Source organism: Polistes dominula, unplaced genomic scaffold, assembly GCF_049000335.1.
Source record: "Polistes dominula isolate Pdom_NZ unplaced genomic scaffold, Pdom_raw_medaka contig_33, whole genome shotgun sequence".
Classification (NCBI taxonomy): domain Eukaryota; kingdom Metazoa; phylum Arthropoda; class Insecta; order Hymenoptera; family Vespidae; genus Polistes; species Polistes dominula.
Window position 1 is genome coordinate 2,222,716 of NW_028300998.1, and position 15,800 is coordinate 2,238,515.

General features: G+C 27.0%; 1 protein-coding gene across 2 annotated transcripts in view; it reads right to left on the minus strand.

Moving 5' to 3' along the window:
• LOC107064582 (uncharacterized) overlaps positions 1–15,800 on the minus strand; it is a 41,227-nt gene that overhangs the window by 2,444 nt on the left and 22,983 nt on the right. For both annotated transcript variants that reach the window (XM_089173437.1, XM_015317396.2), the window contains exons 6-8: positions 9,163–9,362; positions 2,077–2,168; positions 645–837 (exon numbers count right to left, since the gene is read on the minus strand). In XM_089173437.1, coding sequence (XP_089029563.1) covers positions 645–837; positions 2,077–2,168; positions 9,163–9,362 — 485 coding nt within the window. The remainder of the gene's footprint in view (positions 1–644; positions 838–2,076; positions 2,169–9,162; positions 9,363–15,800) is intronic.

A 15,800-nucleotide genomic window follows, 5' to 3' on the forward strand; every position in this document is an offset into this window, starting at 1 on the left:
AAAATTATTTAAATGTACTGTTCCAAATGTTGCTCGCTTACTTGAATAAAAGTTGAACACTATTGTAATATGCTGTTTATGTCATGAAGGATTTTATCTCGAATTTCTATTCATATCTGCAACTGCATTCTTAATTTATTCTACCGTAATAACATCAAGTGTAGCTATCTAAGTTACCGAAACTTTTTGTTTTAGTTTCCAACGCAAATAAAAATCTAACGGAGCGAGGTTAAATGAGCTATACGACCAAACTATTGTTCACAGAACAATACGTTGAATCATAAGAACATAGTATACAATTCATGCGAAACTGCTAAACATCATATTAGAGGAAAAAATGTAGACACTTTGACAATTAATGTCATAACTTTTGAATAAAATTTCAAAAATGACCATTATTTTTATAACATTTGTTTTTTTTTCGTATTTTTGAGCAACAAGAATACGCCACTACAACGTTTGTACGACGAAATCTCAAAGACCTCGTATATAAAATTTGTTTGTTTTTGTTTTTTTTTAATAATTATTTACAGTATATACACTAGCCTATTCATTCAGTGATAATGAAAAATAAAAAAAAACTAATTGGAAAAACAAAAGGCAAAAGAAAGGGAGAGTGAAAGATAGAAAATTTCAATTCTCACCGTTGAACGCAATCGTACGACTTCGTGCTAGATCAGATTTATTTCCTACGACGATAACCGATCGTTCCTTTGTGTAATGCTCGGTCCACAGGTAACTAAGTATCTCCTCGGCCATTTGAAAACTTGTGCGAGATACTATTGAGTAGACCACGATGCAGGCGTGTGGCTCGTACGTTGACAAAGAATTTTCTACCTGTTTCAAACAAATATCACCTCATTTCATTCTTTTTTTTTCTTATCACGTTTCAAGTGTGTGTGTGTTTTTTGTTTTCTTCTCTTCGTTTATTTGCCTAACGATTTTGTACTTTTAATTTATAACATTTTTCAAGTATGTACTATCCTTTTGAGCAATCTTTTGAATATTTTAAAATATTCTTTATTCTTTTCTTACTAATTCTATCAAATTATAAACATCTTTCATTATTGCGTTTCGAAATGACAAAATAATATAAATATGATAACATAAATAATTGCGATAAAAAAAAATTTTCGAATTTTCGAATTTTCTTCGATTTTTATATACATTAATTATAATAATATATTATATTATATTAAAGTATTTTATTTGATTATATAATATAATTTGTATATATATATATATATATATATATATATATATATATATATATATATATATATATATATGTATACAGGGTTATCTGTAACTGGTGGTATACAAGCGAAAAGGGGATGATTCTACATGAACAAATAAATTGAAAGTATAGAATAAATATTTTTCGTTTGAGGCTTTGTTTCGAAAAAATCAACTTTACATTTTCACAAAGTACGCGTGCACTTGATCATGTCTCGTTATAATGGACCTACCCTTTTCGGAAATACCCTACGAACTTTTTAGAAATCTACTCTACGAACTTTTCAGAATTAACCTATATATATATATATATATAGGTTACTCTTATATAATAAGTTCGTAGGTCCGTTATAACGAGACATGATCAAGTGCACGCGTACTTTACGAAAATTCAAAGTCAATTTTCTCAAAAACAAAGCCTCCAACGAAAAATATTTATTCTATACTTTCAATTTATTTGTTCATGTAGAATCATCCCCTTTTCGCTTGTACCACCAGTTACAGATAACCCTGTATATTCCAATTACTTATCATACAGGATACTTTAACTTTTAATTAATTTAATTACGATTATATTGCTCTGAAATAATCTAATGATTAATTTTTTATCATTACAAAGTTAACTCAATGTTTTTTCTCTTAATTGTTATTAAAAATGTATAGAATGAAAGTATATTTCAAATCTTTTGAAACATTCTATAGAAATAGAAAAAAAAGCTAATTAATAACGTTATAAAAAAACTACTATTTGAATGAAATTAATTTTGTTTACCATATATATATAACAAATTCGAAGAAATAATAAGTATAACTAGTATCTTAAAAACAACGTTTACTCACGCTCATCTCTATATGGGGATGATCGATGAAGATTAATTCTGATTCTTCTTCATCAAGCAAAACGGAGACTGTTTTTTCACCAAATTCGTCATCTGCAAGAGAACAAAAAAAAAAAGAAAATACACAAATGAAATTGCTATTCGTAAAGTAAAAATTATTATGCTCAAGAGAGAACTTCAGAAAGATGAAATATTTTGTCTCTCTTTGATTATCCTTTTCTTAGGTATCTGTATATTCTACATATTATATGTCTCTGCATATACTCATTATGGCACGTTTTTGCAGTCTCATTTTGTAATAATTTTTGTCGACAATTTTTTTTTCTTCACGATTTTATTAAAATCTTTTTCCTTTTTTTTTGCCATATTATAAATCGTTGATATGATTATATGAATAGTTTTGTTGTTGTTGTTGTTATTATTATTTTACTACAGCGAAACCATCTGAGAAATTATTTTTATATATTTTAAAATATTCTGTATATATTTCTACGTAGAGATATTTATAATGATGCATCGTAAAATCTTCTTTATTTCAACATATTTATTTCATGATTTCTTATATTCATATCAGTCGAGAATAAAATACATTCACAATAATTATCAAATATTCCATTTTTCAAAATAAATATTTATTTGAAAACATATATAATTCTATGTTTTATAAAATAACATTTATAATAACTGATCATCTCAACTAAGAAATTTGTCTAAAGAAAATAATTTGTCGTCTCAAAGAAAATATAAAATGCATTGATAAAAAAAAAAAGAAAAAAAAAAATAAAAGAAAAAAACAAATATAATATTTTCTTGACGTATTAAGCATTATTATTTTTCTTCTTTATATATATATATATATATATATATATATATTTTTCTTTGTTAACGATTTATCTTACAATAAGAGAATACGTAAAACCAACGTAGTCGACTCAAAGTAAAGGAAGAATCGATCATCGGACACGAAGCTTTACGTAGCTTTGTGTGTACGTTTCTAATCATGATTATATAACGCTTCAAAAAGTTCATTCGTATAGCTGATTACACAAAAGGATTAATGCATAAACTTAAATGCTAAAGTCCTGGAAAATAGATTCGCTTGTCACATTGATCGATGTATCCCAATGGCCGATCGCACTTTAATGAAGAAAAAGAACGTTGTAAATCGTAGTTACTTCTCTTGACATTTTACGAGAAAAATAAATGAAAGAATACACGATTTTGATCAACGATGTAAATAAATGGAAATTTATAAGATAACATTTTATTATACAATTAGAAATAGCAATTGTTTTCTATTTGTATTGCATTATACAAATACATCTTGTATCATTGAATAAAGTATTTTATTTATTTATATTTAATTATATTAATATTATTAAATATATTTTATATTTTTTCAATTATATCGGTATTTTAATATTCTAGTATTAATTAATCTTTGCTTACAACCCTTCCTAGAGTAACACGCTTACCACACTCGAGTCCTTTAGACCCGGACAAAAAAAATCGTTATAAAAAAAAACTATTGCATAGATTTACTTCAATATTTTTTTTGAGACTTCTTTAATACTTACTTTAAAAAACTATATAGATTTTATAGCTTTAAATTAAATATAAATATGTTGAAAAAATTATCAAAGTTGAACAATTGAGAAAAATGACTCAAGTAGCAAAAAAGGTATGGCTCCTTTGGACCAAGTGTGTTAAGCAAAGGTTAAAATATATTACCGATTACGAAATTTTAATTAGACATTCATATTAAATTTAGCATCAAATATATACTACTATTTACATATATGTAAATGGTTAACAAAAAATTGGATTTTAATTCTAATAAATATAACAAATATAACGATAAAAGACAATTTTGTTTTCTTTGATTTTTTTTGGACCGAATTTCAAATTTGTAGACAAAAAAAATTATTCCAAGAGAAGAAAGATATATCGTTTTATATTTTTATCTGTCACGTATTAAGACAAAATGTGAATAATGAACATCTTAATGTTGTGAACGACTGGTTAGAAATGTACAGACTTGAATAACACTCGTTGGTCGTTTATGAAAACGATACATGAAATCTCCATTATAACACGCTGAGAGTAAAATATATGTCGAGTTATATTAATCACTTCCTTGAGAGAGAAAGTCCTTGTAAACAGAAAACAAAGAAAAATATCAAAAACATTTAGTCTCTCTTCGACATTAAATGGACACACGATTGTTATGTATATCGATTATATGTATATTCATAATGATCATTCGCGATAACGTAAGAAATAATTACGAATTAATTAAATCCTGTTTTACATCGAATTTCGCATAGATGTTTATCTATCAATCGTCTCATTTCGTAATCGCGTTAATCAAGCGTAATTTTATTATTAATTCAAATACGTATAGAGCGATCGAGATAATGCGTTTGTTAACAATGATGTAACATGATCGTGTTGTATATAGATTTCAAATTAATTTCGAACGATTTAAAAGACGTTACATAAATTTTATACGGTATACAACGTCATATTGTAGATTTCAGTAAAATCGTACAAACCATATTAATCTTACTCAAAATAATTAAAATTTTTTTCATGTGAAAGCACATAAAAATAATTTTATTATACATTAAAACTATTATAATTGTACAAAATAAGAAAGAGGATTGTATATGAATTCATAAAAAGTTAATAAGTAAATCAATAAAAAAAAAGAAGAAAAAATCTACAGTAAAAAACTATGCTATAAACTTAACGAAAATTTACTAGGATGTAATTATTGTGTTTAACGAGGAACATTCGAGTCTCGAGTAGACCACTCCTGCGATGAGAGTTATATTTGATACTATGTACAAATTTTCACCGCAAAAAAGAATAAATGAAATAGTAAACAAACTTACGTCATAATTTGTCCGGAAACAAGCACGTCTCTACCGTGAAATGCTTGAAAAATCGTGCAGGCGTATCGTCACATTTATGTGACTTTAAGATACTTCTTAATCCTTCTCTGTTAATTCGAGTGTATTTTTATAATTAATATTTTTAACAAAGTAAGATTTGAATTTTTCGACTGTAAATATGTTTTTTTTTTTTTTTTTAACAATGACCATCCGTTTGAAATGTCACGGGATATAACAAATTATTATTTTTCTTTTATATCAGTATTATTATGTTATCTACAAAAAGTAATATTAATATAATTACGTCACATGTTAATGTACGTATTTTAATACATAATTCGTTTAATGACAAATACGTTATTACGTATTATAAACGTAATATACGAATACGTATTATAAAAAATACGTATATATGTATAAAATACATAATTCATTTATATAACATTATTTTGACTTGTCGATAATATATAAATATTATACATATATACTAGGGGTGCCCCTATCTTTGGTTTGCTGTGGCTCACAATCAGTCCGATACATACGTCTTTAAGTCAACGAATTACCTTATACCGCCGTCTGTTAGAATCTTATCGAACTAACACAGATAATCATGACTCTTTGTTAATAAACAAATAATATTGCGATTATAAATTGAGATGTAAACTATCCTATTTTTCAAGTTGGATGAAACTGCACACAGTGTGGAAAATTTGATTAAAATCGGTTCAGTAGTTTAGGAGTCCTTTGCGGACAAACAACCTGACACGTAATTTATATAAATAAATATATATATATTTTTCAACGCAATGTTACATATAATAAATTCAAAAAAAGAAACGATCTTCTCTCCCACCCCTTCTTTTTCTTTTTCTCTAAGGAACATCCCTAAAACTTTTGTAAAAGATAACAAAATTTGATCGAACAACCTGTAGTAATCTTGTCACGTTTGTCACGATAAATTTCCATTCGCGGATGAATACAACCCATATCCTCCTTTCAACGATAAAATGTTTCTTCTTTTTTTTCTTTCTTTCTTTCTTTTTTTTTCTTTCTTATGTGAAAGAACGAAATCCATCACATGGGTTCTTACCGCGGGCGAAATTGTCGTATAAAATTCATTCAAAAAAGTATTGCATAAAATATATACACACATATATATATATATATTATATTATATTATATCGAAAGATTATTTTGAATGTAGGATAAGAAATAGAAAAGACGACGTAGGTTGGTTTGTTGTATTATTTTCTCTATTTTTTTTTTTTTTCATTTTCTTATCATGAAAGAACCATACCGATGCATACGAAACGCTCATAAAAATGATTATGTTGGTAAATATTCTCTATAATTCTACGAATTTCTGTCTCTCTTGTTCTCTCTTGTTTTTCTCTCTTGTTTTTTTTTCTTTCTTTGCATTTTCTCTTTCTCTCTATATCTTTTATTCTTTATCTTTATTCTTTATCTCAAATATCACAGCAATCCAATATCACGTAACACGGCAGGTTCCATTAACGGATTGCTTGCTACGTAAAACTAAGAAAATGAAGTATTGAGATGAACTTTTATATGATCGATCGATTATTGTATCGTATTGATTGAAAATTTATCCAGAAGTTCTCTTAAAATTAAAAAATTAAAAAAAAAGAAGTAAAAAAAAAATATCATGTGAACAGATCACACGTGTTAAAAGTGAAACCTTCGAAAAACCAAGTTTCGAGAGAATGAGACGAATACAGAATATCAGGTGTAGGATAATTGTAGGGTTGTTTTTTTATAATATTATTATTATAATATTATTACCACTTTGAAAAATTATTTTACGTTATTTAACATTGAATAAATAACATATTACACAGTAGGCAAGTTCTCAATTCGAAGAAATGAGACAAGCTGCTTCTGGAAACTAAAAAATGTATGCTAACTAAAAACCTCTTTGCATGCAAGAAATGCACAAACGCCTACCGTCGATTTCTTTGAAACTTCCTTAATAATTTCATTCCCAATATTATCACAAAATTGGCGTTCATATTCGGACGAGAGAAACTCAAATGAGACTTAAGAATATACAATTGAAAATCATCTAAAAAAAAATGTAAAAAAAATGTTACAAAAGTGATCTATTAAGATTATGATTCTCTAAAAAAAGTAAAAAGGATAAAGAGAGATACATATTGGTTAGAAGCTATTTAATGAAGACCTGAGTACTTTCCGAAAAGTAGTGAGGTTTTTTCCGAAAAGTAGTTAGGTTTTTTCCGAAAAGTAGTAAGTCCGTATAGTATTTCCGAAAAGTCTATAGTCTCATTCTCTCGCAGTCTCAATCCTATATGTTTGTCTTTTTTTTCTCTCATTATTTAGTATAGCAACCGTTTCATAGCTCCGTTTCCTGACCGATTGTGTTTCATTTTGTTTCAGATCACTCCGTATTCTAAATAAATTTGTACTAATAAAATTTAAATGGAAACATCTTAGGTGGTTCTAAAAGTCGTTTTCTTTTTTTTGCTGACGCAATAATTGCATTTGATCATGCAAATCGACAAATAGTAACACATGAGATCGATGACAGGTTAAATTTATCAAATTCAACTATTTATGACCACTTGAAAGGTTTAGGTTTAATCTCGATGCAAAAATTATCATCATTTTTACAAAAGAAAAACGAAATTACTTTCCAAACCACCTGATGTAATATGCATTCAGGTATATACGAATTTTTATATAAATTCTCGACTTTTTCGCATGTGAAAGATTTTAGAAAGAAGATCCTACAAACATGAATTCTATCAAATAATTTTGTATATTTGATATATTTGATTTTTAATCTCAAAACAAATTTTATTAATATTATTCTATTTATATTATAATACTTATATATTTATTATTATATTGAATATAATAAAAAGTAATATAGTATACGATTATTATTATTTATACAAACAGTTATGATTTCTCAATGGAATATTATTCACGAATGAGTGACACGGATGGATGAATAGTACAATTTTTCTATTGCATTGCTATTCTTTGAAAAAAAAAAAAAAAAAACAGAAAGAAAAGAAAAAACTTGAACTTGAAAGTCACATCCTTTAACTCCGCACCCCCTCTTCTGTCAAAAAAAAAAAAAAAAAATGAAGAAAAATAGTAAACGAAAAAAAATGAGGACGACAAAAGAAGAATAAATTTATAAAATCACTGCTGTATTTCACAATTTAGGTCATATGAATGCCTGAATATATCCCTGTAAAGAATAATACATATGCATATAATATGTACGCGTGCGCGTATGTGTGTGTGTGTGTGTGCGTACATTTGCACAAAGTATGTGACTGGTGTAAAAGGTCGTGCAAGCTCGAAAATTTCGTTCGAAAAAACAAAAACCGATATTAATGCATAATAACAAAAGAAAAATAAATCTCCTTTCACGCTTTTATTTCTTCTACAATTTGAAATGTTATCTTTTCTCGCCATAAGAGGTTTAATTAAATTTCAATTTTTATTTAAAGTTTGTAAAAAAGAAAAAAGTTTAATTTTAGTATTTCTATATGGTATGTTTATTATTCATTATTTGTTTAATTTCTTCAATAATTAAAATATTATCTTTCATATCAAATATTTTTAATATTCATATCAAATTGATATGAATATAAATATGAAACTTGTAATTATGAATATAGATATATATATCATATAATATAAATATTGATATATGAAATAATACTCTCGATAATTCAAATACATTAGATAAGTTTTTCATTACAGTAATTGACACTATTATTTTATTTAAGATCACATCACAATTAAATAAAATAGTATTATATTGAATTTACTTTATTACGCAAACTGTCATACTATTATACAATTTAATTAAAATATTAACTGTGATATATATTTATATATATAAAAAAACAAAAAAACTTTCATTTTATGTATACATATATAATAAATAAAATGTAAATAATAAAGTATTATCCTCTTTAATAATTATATAAAATCTAAATTTATACATTGAAATATATATTCATTGAAATGAAAAACTTGTTATGTCTGTCATCAGTAAGTATTAAAAAAAAAAAAAAAAAAAAAATGAAATTATATAAAATTATAATAATAAAAAATAATGCTCTAAATTCTTATCACATTCATATCCTATATAGATAATAATTATAATTAAAAAAAAATTATATAATTACCTAAACTAGCGTCGTAGGTGTTCATATACTCGCTAGTCATGAACTGCGATACCAAGGCCGTTTTGCCGACTCCAGAATCACCGAGTAAAACTACTCTATATTTGGGTATTTCTTCAATTTCACTTTCACTACTGTCACCACCTTGACCGCTGCAACAGGATCCTTCGAATGGTGACCTCTCACCCGACACGTTGCTATTCCTGAAAGTTGTATTAAAAAAAAACATGAGAGGATTATTAACACACTGATCGAAAACTGTCGAAAACTCTGATATATATATATTTGATTCAATATTAATAAACTCTTGTCCTTTATTTTCGTAAACTCACAAATCCCAAATTTAACTAAAAAAAAATGAATAATAAATAAATCTCATTAACGTTAATTTCATTTTAACGAGATATTTTATGATTGATGATCATTAATAACTCAAATAAAGAAAGATAAATATAAAAAAAATAAAAGTGATAGTTATATAATGAAAATGAAATTGAAAATATTCGAACAGCGAGTATTTATTTTCCAGACAAAACTCGATAAAACTTAGTCTCATGGGATTTCATCGGTGTCACGGTAATGGTTTTTTCAAGTCATCGTGCCAATTCTCTCGAGTAATCGAGAAGCAACATCAGGAGGTCGGTCGTCCGTCCGTCCGTCCGTCCCACCATCGAATTCAAAACTTAAACTGATTTTCTCGAATATAAAATTAATGAAGTTTGAAAAAGAAATGAGACTTTCTTCTTAGGAGTGTCAAGAATGATACAGAAAATAGATCAAATTCCTACGTTTTATCTCATATTTGTTAATAAATCTTTTTAAAATAACAAATAGCATTTGATGAATCAGAAAATTTTCAACATATTTTACGGCAAATTGCCAAATAAAATGATTTTGCATCATGCGTAAGTATAGCAGCATTGTTTTCACGAGCTCGCCAAAATGATTAAAGAAAATCTTTGTTAATACGTCACACAATGACTAATTTACATTTTCAATTTTACATTGTATATTAAATGTATGTATACATATATCTATGATAGAAAAGCGTTTAAAGAAGATCACGTGTTGTGTTTAATAATTTTCTAATGAAAAATTTAAAAAGAAAAAATAAGATATAATACTTATATCAAATATGTACTTTCTTATTTATATAGATAAAGTTTAGAATAAAATTTTAAATCTTTTTATCTACCTTTGAATATAAATATTCATGAAAAGAAGAGTGCTGTTCAAAAATTAATCATTTTAAATCAAAATAAATATAAAGGTTGAATATTCGTTTAATTCGATAATCTAACGAACTAATTGAAAGTTAAAGTTACAAAAGTTGTCCCTTGATGTTGACATAAAAAGGATATCAAGAAAAAAAAAGGTAAATAAAAATGATTCCAGGGATATCCATTTGAAATATACAGGAGGTCAGGAAATAATGATCGAAATGCAAGAGATGGTAGGCACGGAAGCTCCGGATCGGCCTGAATCTTGCTACTTCGATCGGATTTCCTCCCCTAACTTTGAATCCATCCTCCCTCTCTCTCTCTCTCTCTCTCTCTCTCTCTCTTTTTCTCTTTCTCTTTCTCTCTTTCTCCCATCCTTTTTTTCTGTTACTTCGAGTTAAGTGAAAAAGCGAGATAAAGAAAAAGATCTTGAGTAATGTTTTGCACTCTTATAAAGAAACAAAAATTTTTTTTTTCAAACTAAACAATTCTAAACGACATTTAAAATGAACAATTTTCTAATCAATTGTATTTTTTACAATTTTTTTTTTTTTTTTTTTATGCAAAAAAGAACAAAATGTTATGAAAAAAAAAATCATATCATCCATTTATTATGTGTTATCTCCCAACGATAAAACATTCGAAATAATTTCGATGAAAATATAAATAAATAAATAAATAAATCAATCAATATTTTACGTCGTCGTAACGAGAATAATAATTCTTTATTTAAGATCTTTGCATGCGGAAGTTTTCTCCAAAAAAAAAAAAAAAGAAAAAAAAATACCTTTACTCGATTCGATCGATGAACTCCACAACTCCGCAATTAAAAGCGAAACGTACAGTGTACATTCGATTTTTGTTTTTTTTTTTTCTTTGTTTTCTCATATTTTATTTTTTCATTTTTTTCTTTTTTATCGTAACGTCCAACTTGAAAAAAAAAAAAAATTCTTTTCAAACGATACGATATCGAGATCCATGAAAACTATCTATTAACTTATCGGCCATTCGTAAAGTGACTATTGAATTCGTACGGTAAAACATATCTGTCGGAATTTCAAAAGAAAACAAAATGGATATATAAAGATTTAGTTTTTAGATGACATCTCGAACTAATGAGAGAGAAAAAACAGAAGAAAATGAACAAAAATAGCAATAGCTAAATATAATACGTTGAAATGAGTTTTATAACAAACAAAAAGTTTATAGAAACGATAAATCGTTTTTTTGCGGTTATCAAGAAATAAATAAATAAATAAATGTCTATCAATAAATGCTTTCAAATATATTTCGTAAGTCGAGTATGCGTTAAAACTAATGTGAAAAAAAAAAAAAAAAACAAGATGTGTAATGTCCTTCAAAAATATCAAAGTTCCTTATCTTCAAAAGTAAAAGAAAAAAGAAAAAAAAAAGAGAGAGAAGAGAAGAGAAACTTTACACAGAAATAACAACACACAGCCTCTCATTTTCATGAAATAATAAATTCCTTTTTAAGATTCCTCTAAAGTTTTAGAAGATTTTCATATTAAAAAAAAGAAAACCCTATACTTGAACATCCCCTATCCTTGATATCGTTTAAGTTATCGTTCTATATTAAAATTAATCGAATAGACTGGAATATTAACGTTAAACTGTGTTAATTTAATAAAATATGAATTAATCTAAAACTTTGAAAGCTGTTTGAATCCATTTGCTTCCTAACAGATGAACTTTTCTCTATCTCTCTCTCTCTCTCTTCCTCTTTTTCTCTTTTCCTCTTTACAGTTGATGAAATAGGACTACCAGATGATGAGATTAATTATCATCCCAATTAAGGTAATCTCAGAGCTCATCGTTTCAACGTGTCGCAAAGGAAATGGACATGGTTGTCTCATAGTTTCACGTGGTCGTATCAGAGGCCAAGAACAAAGCAGTTACTCCGTACTTGTTATGTTTGGCACGCGGTACTGCGATTGGCTGGCTGCAGGTAGAACATGTTATATATAAACGAGCTTCTCTCTATTTCTCTCTCTCTCTCCCTCTCCCTCTCCCTCTTTCTCTCTCTTTCTGTTTTAACCGAGGGTGACCAAGAAAAGAAGAAAATCCGAGACAAATATTTACTTCGGCTATTTGAAGTCAGCGAGTATGTTCTAGCTAAAAGCGATATTCTTTCATCAAATAAAAATGTTTCTCAGCAAATTTCATGAAAGATGAAGAAAAAACAAGAATGTATTTTGGGATTGCATTAAGGAAAAATATAGGAATACAAAAAATATATATAACAAAAATCCACGTTAAGTTTACGAATGATTTTTTAGCCATTATTTTATTTCAAACGATAATTCTCATAATTGGTTCATCAATTAACGACAGTTTAACATAATTACGTTGATTATCGTGATACGGATTATTATTATTATTATTATTATTATGCATCTTTTTTTTCAATAAAAATATATGTGAAATAAGAACTTAGGAATGGTCCAATGAAAATGATGAGTAAAGAGAAATTTCAAAGTATAATCAATTTTTCATCAATTTCATCAAGTTATGAAACTTTCTCATTCGTGCTATCGTATTATGCATGATTCTGCTTTAATAAATAAAAATGGAAATTGCTAAATAAGCAAAGGTCTCTCAATACAAAGAGAGTGAGAATCGATGGGAAGGATGTATTTGACAAAAAGGGATTTCGATTACAGAAATGCCGATGTAATCGTACGAGAATAACTTATATATTTCGTTTTATTTTTTATCTTCGAGAGATTTGTCAAGAAATATGAAATATAGCGAGGGAGTATGATCGCATCGATCATGAGTATAAATATAAACGCAAGAAATAAGTATTATTATTTAGATGTTTATAAATTTGTTTAAATAAATGTATTGATATTTGACTATTGAAAATGAAATTAGAGAAATCTTTAACGAGGCTTTCTTATCCGAACGATTTATGATTTTGAAATAAGCTTCGTTAAAATGAGATCCACTCGTTTAAGTCGATTTTTCTTTTTCTAAATTCACGAATTCCCTCAAAAGTATATTTCTTCTTTTCAGCTGTTCTGTTTCTCGTATATACGCACAAATACGATCTAATGATTTCTTCCTGACTAAGCAAATTCTCCCCACGCTTCTCTTCTCCTCATCCATCCTTCAAAAAAAAAAAAAAGAAAGAAAAAGAGGGAATCCACTTCAAGAGCGTGGATGTACAAAAATAGAGAATACTTAATGTTAAGATTTACGAGTATGAGAAATTCAGTCAGGAAAAGGTCGTTAAAATTAATTTCATCCATTAAATAGATTTTTCAATGCAATCCATAAAATATTCGATTTAGAAGATTTCCCTCGACACGATTATCCGAAAGAAGATTGTCTGATTCATTTTATCGAATCATTTCGCGTGTCCTAGGAAATTCGTAATTGTTTACAATAGTAATTAAATGAATCATCGATTATCGATCTGAAAAATCACGTCGACCGTTTTAAATGGACGATGACTTAAGAATCTTAAGATCTTATCTAGTTATCTGAGACAGTCGTCTAAATATAAGTGTTGACAAAATTACGAACAACTATTTTATTCTTCCTGTATTATCATTGGACCATAGGCACGTGTTTGTATAGGTGTTTTTTTTTTTTTTTTTTTTTTTTTATCCATCTTAATAATTTTTCAAAATAAAGTTTCTTCAAAACTTCCAAACTCGAACTTATATTTTTCTTTCAATATAAAACCGATAAACTTAGAACTTTTGAAGATGATCTCCTGAACGATCAATAGTAAGAGAAATTTTTTATTTGACGAAATACGAAAATACCCGAGAACGTCCGAAGTATTATATCCAACATTTTCGAGAATATTTACGACATATTTTTTCTTTTTTCTTTTTTCATTTAATTAATTAATCGATAAGTATTCCAAAAATATTTCATAAAAAAGAAATTATCATTTTCATTGAAACTTCATCTTGTTTTCCTTTTTCTCGTTTAGATTTTGATAAATGTTGTAATTCTTCGAATTAGATGCAAGTACAGAATATTTTTTTTTTTTTTTCGATGTTTTTCAGATCAGTTTATTTCAAACTGGGATAAGTTATAATAAATGTGTTGTGCTTATCTTACGTTAAAATATTTATTTCCTTTTTGTGCGCACAATGGATGGTCCAATGAAAACCCTCGAAAGGTTAGCATCCTGAAATATTAAATGACCGAGAGATCTGCAGAATAATTTTTGATGAATTTAAGATAACACGAGAGACTTACGTCTAATATATAATAAATTGATGTGTGTTGAAATGATAGTTCGTGAAAACCAGCATTACATGTAAAGATATATATATATATATATATATATATATATATATATATATATATATATATATATATATATATATGAGATATACCTATCTTGGGGAAGTTTCTTTCAAATATGTATAAAGAAAAAATTAATGAAGCTATTTTTACGATTCGTTGAAGAGGGGAACACCGAAGATGTATCTGCACGAAAAAGTAAATATAGATTTTCGGATAAAACAAAAAAGAAAGAGAAAGCAAATGGTAGAAAAAAAATAAAGCAACATATATATATATATACAAATGTATTCAGAAAATTGTTAATAAAAGTATAAGAGAAAGTTTTTCACTCAACGAATTCATCATATTCCCATACGACTTTAGATTCACTCATCGTTAAAAATCACTTACATATGTTTTATATGGAACAGACATCGTTAAGTTTTAAGGCGCTGAAGAATTTCTGGCTTGGTATGATGACTCACAACGTATAACGTATTTTAACCAATTTATGTTTCTGCTATACGAAAACAGACAGTGAAAATTCAAGAATACACTTGGCAATAATCCTTAAATACTCGAAAATATAAATATTTTATTTATATCTTTTTAACATAATACAAATTAATATATATATATATTAATTATTTAATTAATTATTATATATTATATATTAATTAATATATTTATGACAGATGTATATACAATGCATAAATGTGTATATGTGCAATTATAAACGTTTACTAAATTTACTAAAGTAGCGCGTTAAGAATTTTACTGATTTTCTCGTTTAATCAAACCTGTCTAAGATAATTATGTAAATTATTTTCAACCGCAATATTTAAATCCTACCCTCGGTAATTTCACATCGTTCTCTTGAGAAATTTCTATTGTACATAAGTAGAGCATAGACCTCCCTTCATCCCCACCTTACCCCTTTTCAATTTACCTTCTTTAATTCCAGACAATAAGATACATCCACTATCCTTGGAATTTACCGAAACATCACGAGAATTCTAAATGGCGATGAACTTTTATTTTCACCTTCTGTATATTCAACGTATATAAAAGTAACAAATTGAAATTAAAACTTGGTGAGTTGTAAGGAACATTTTCAGAAATTTAAAATTCTGTTGTTCTGAACTTCCGACA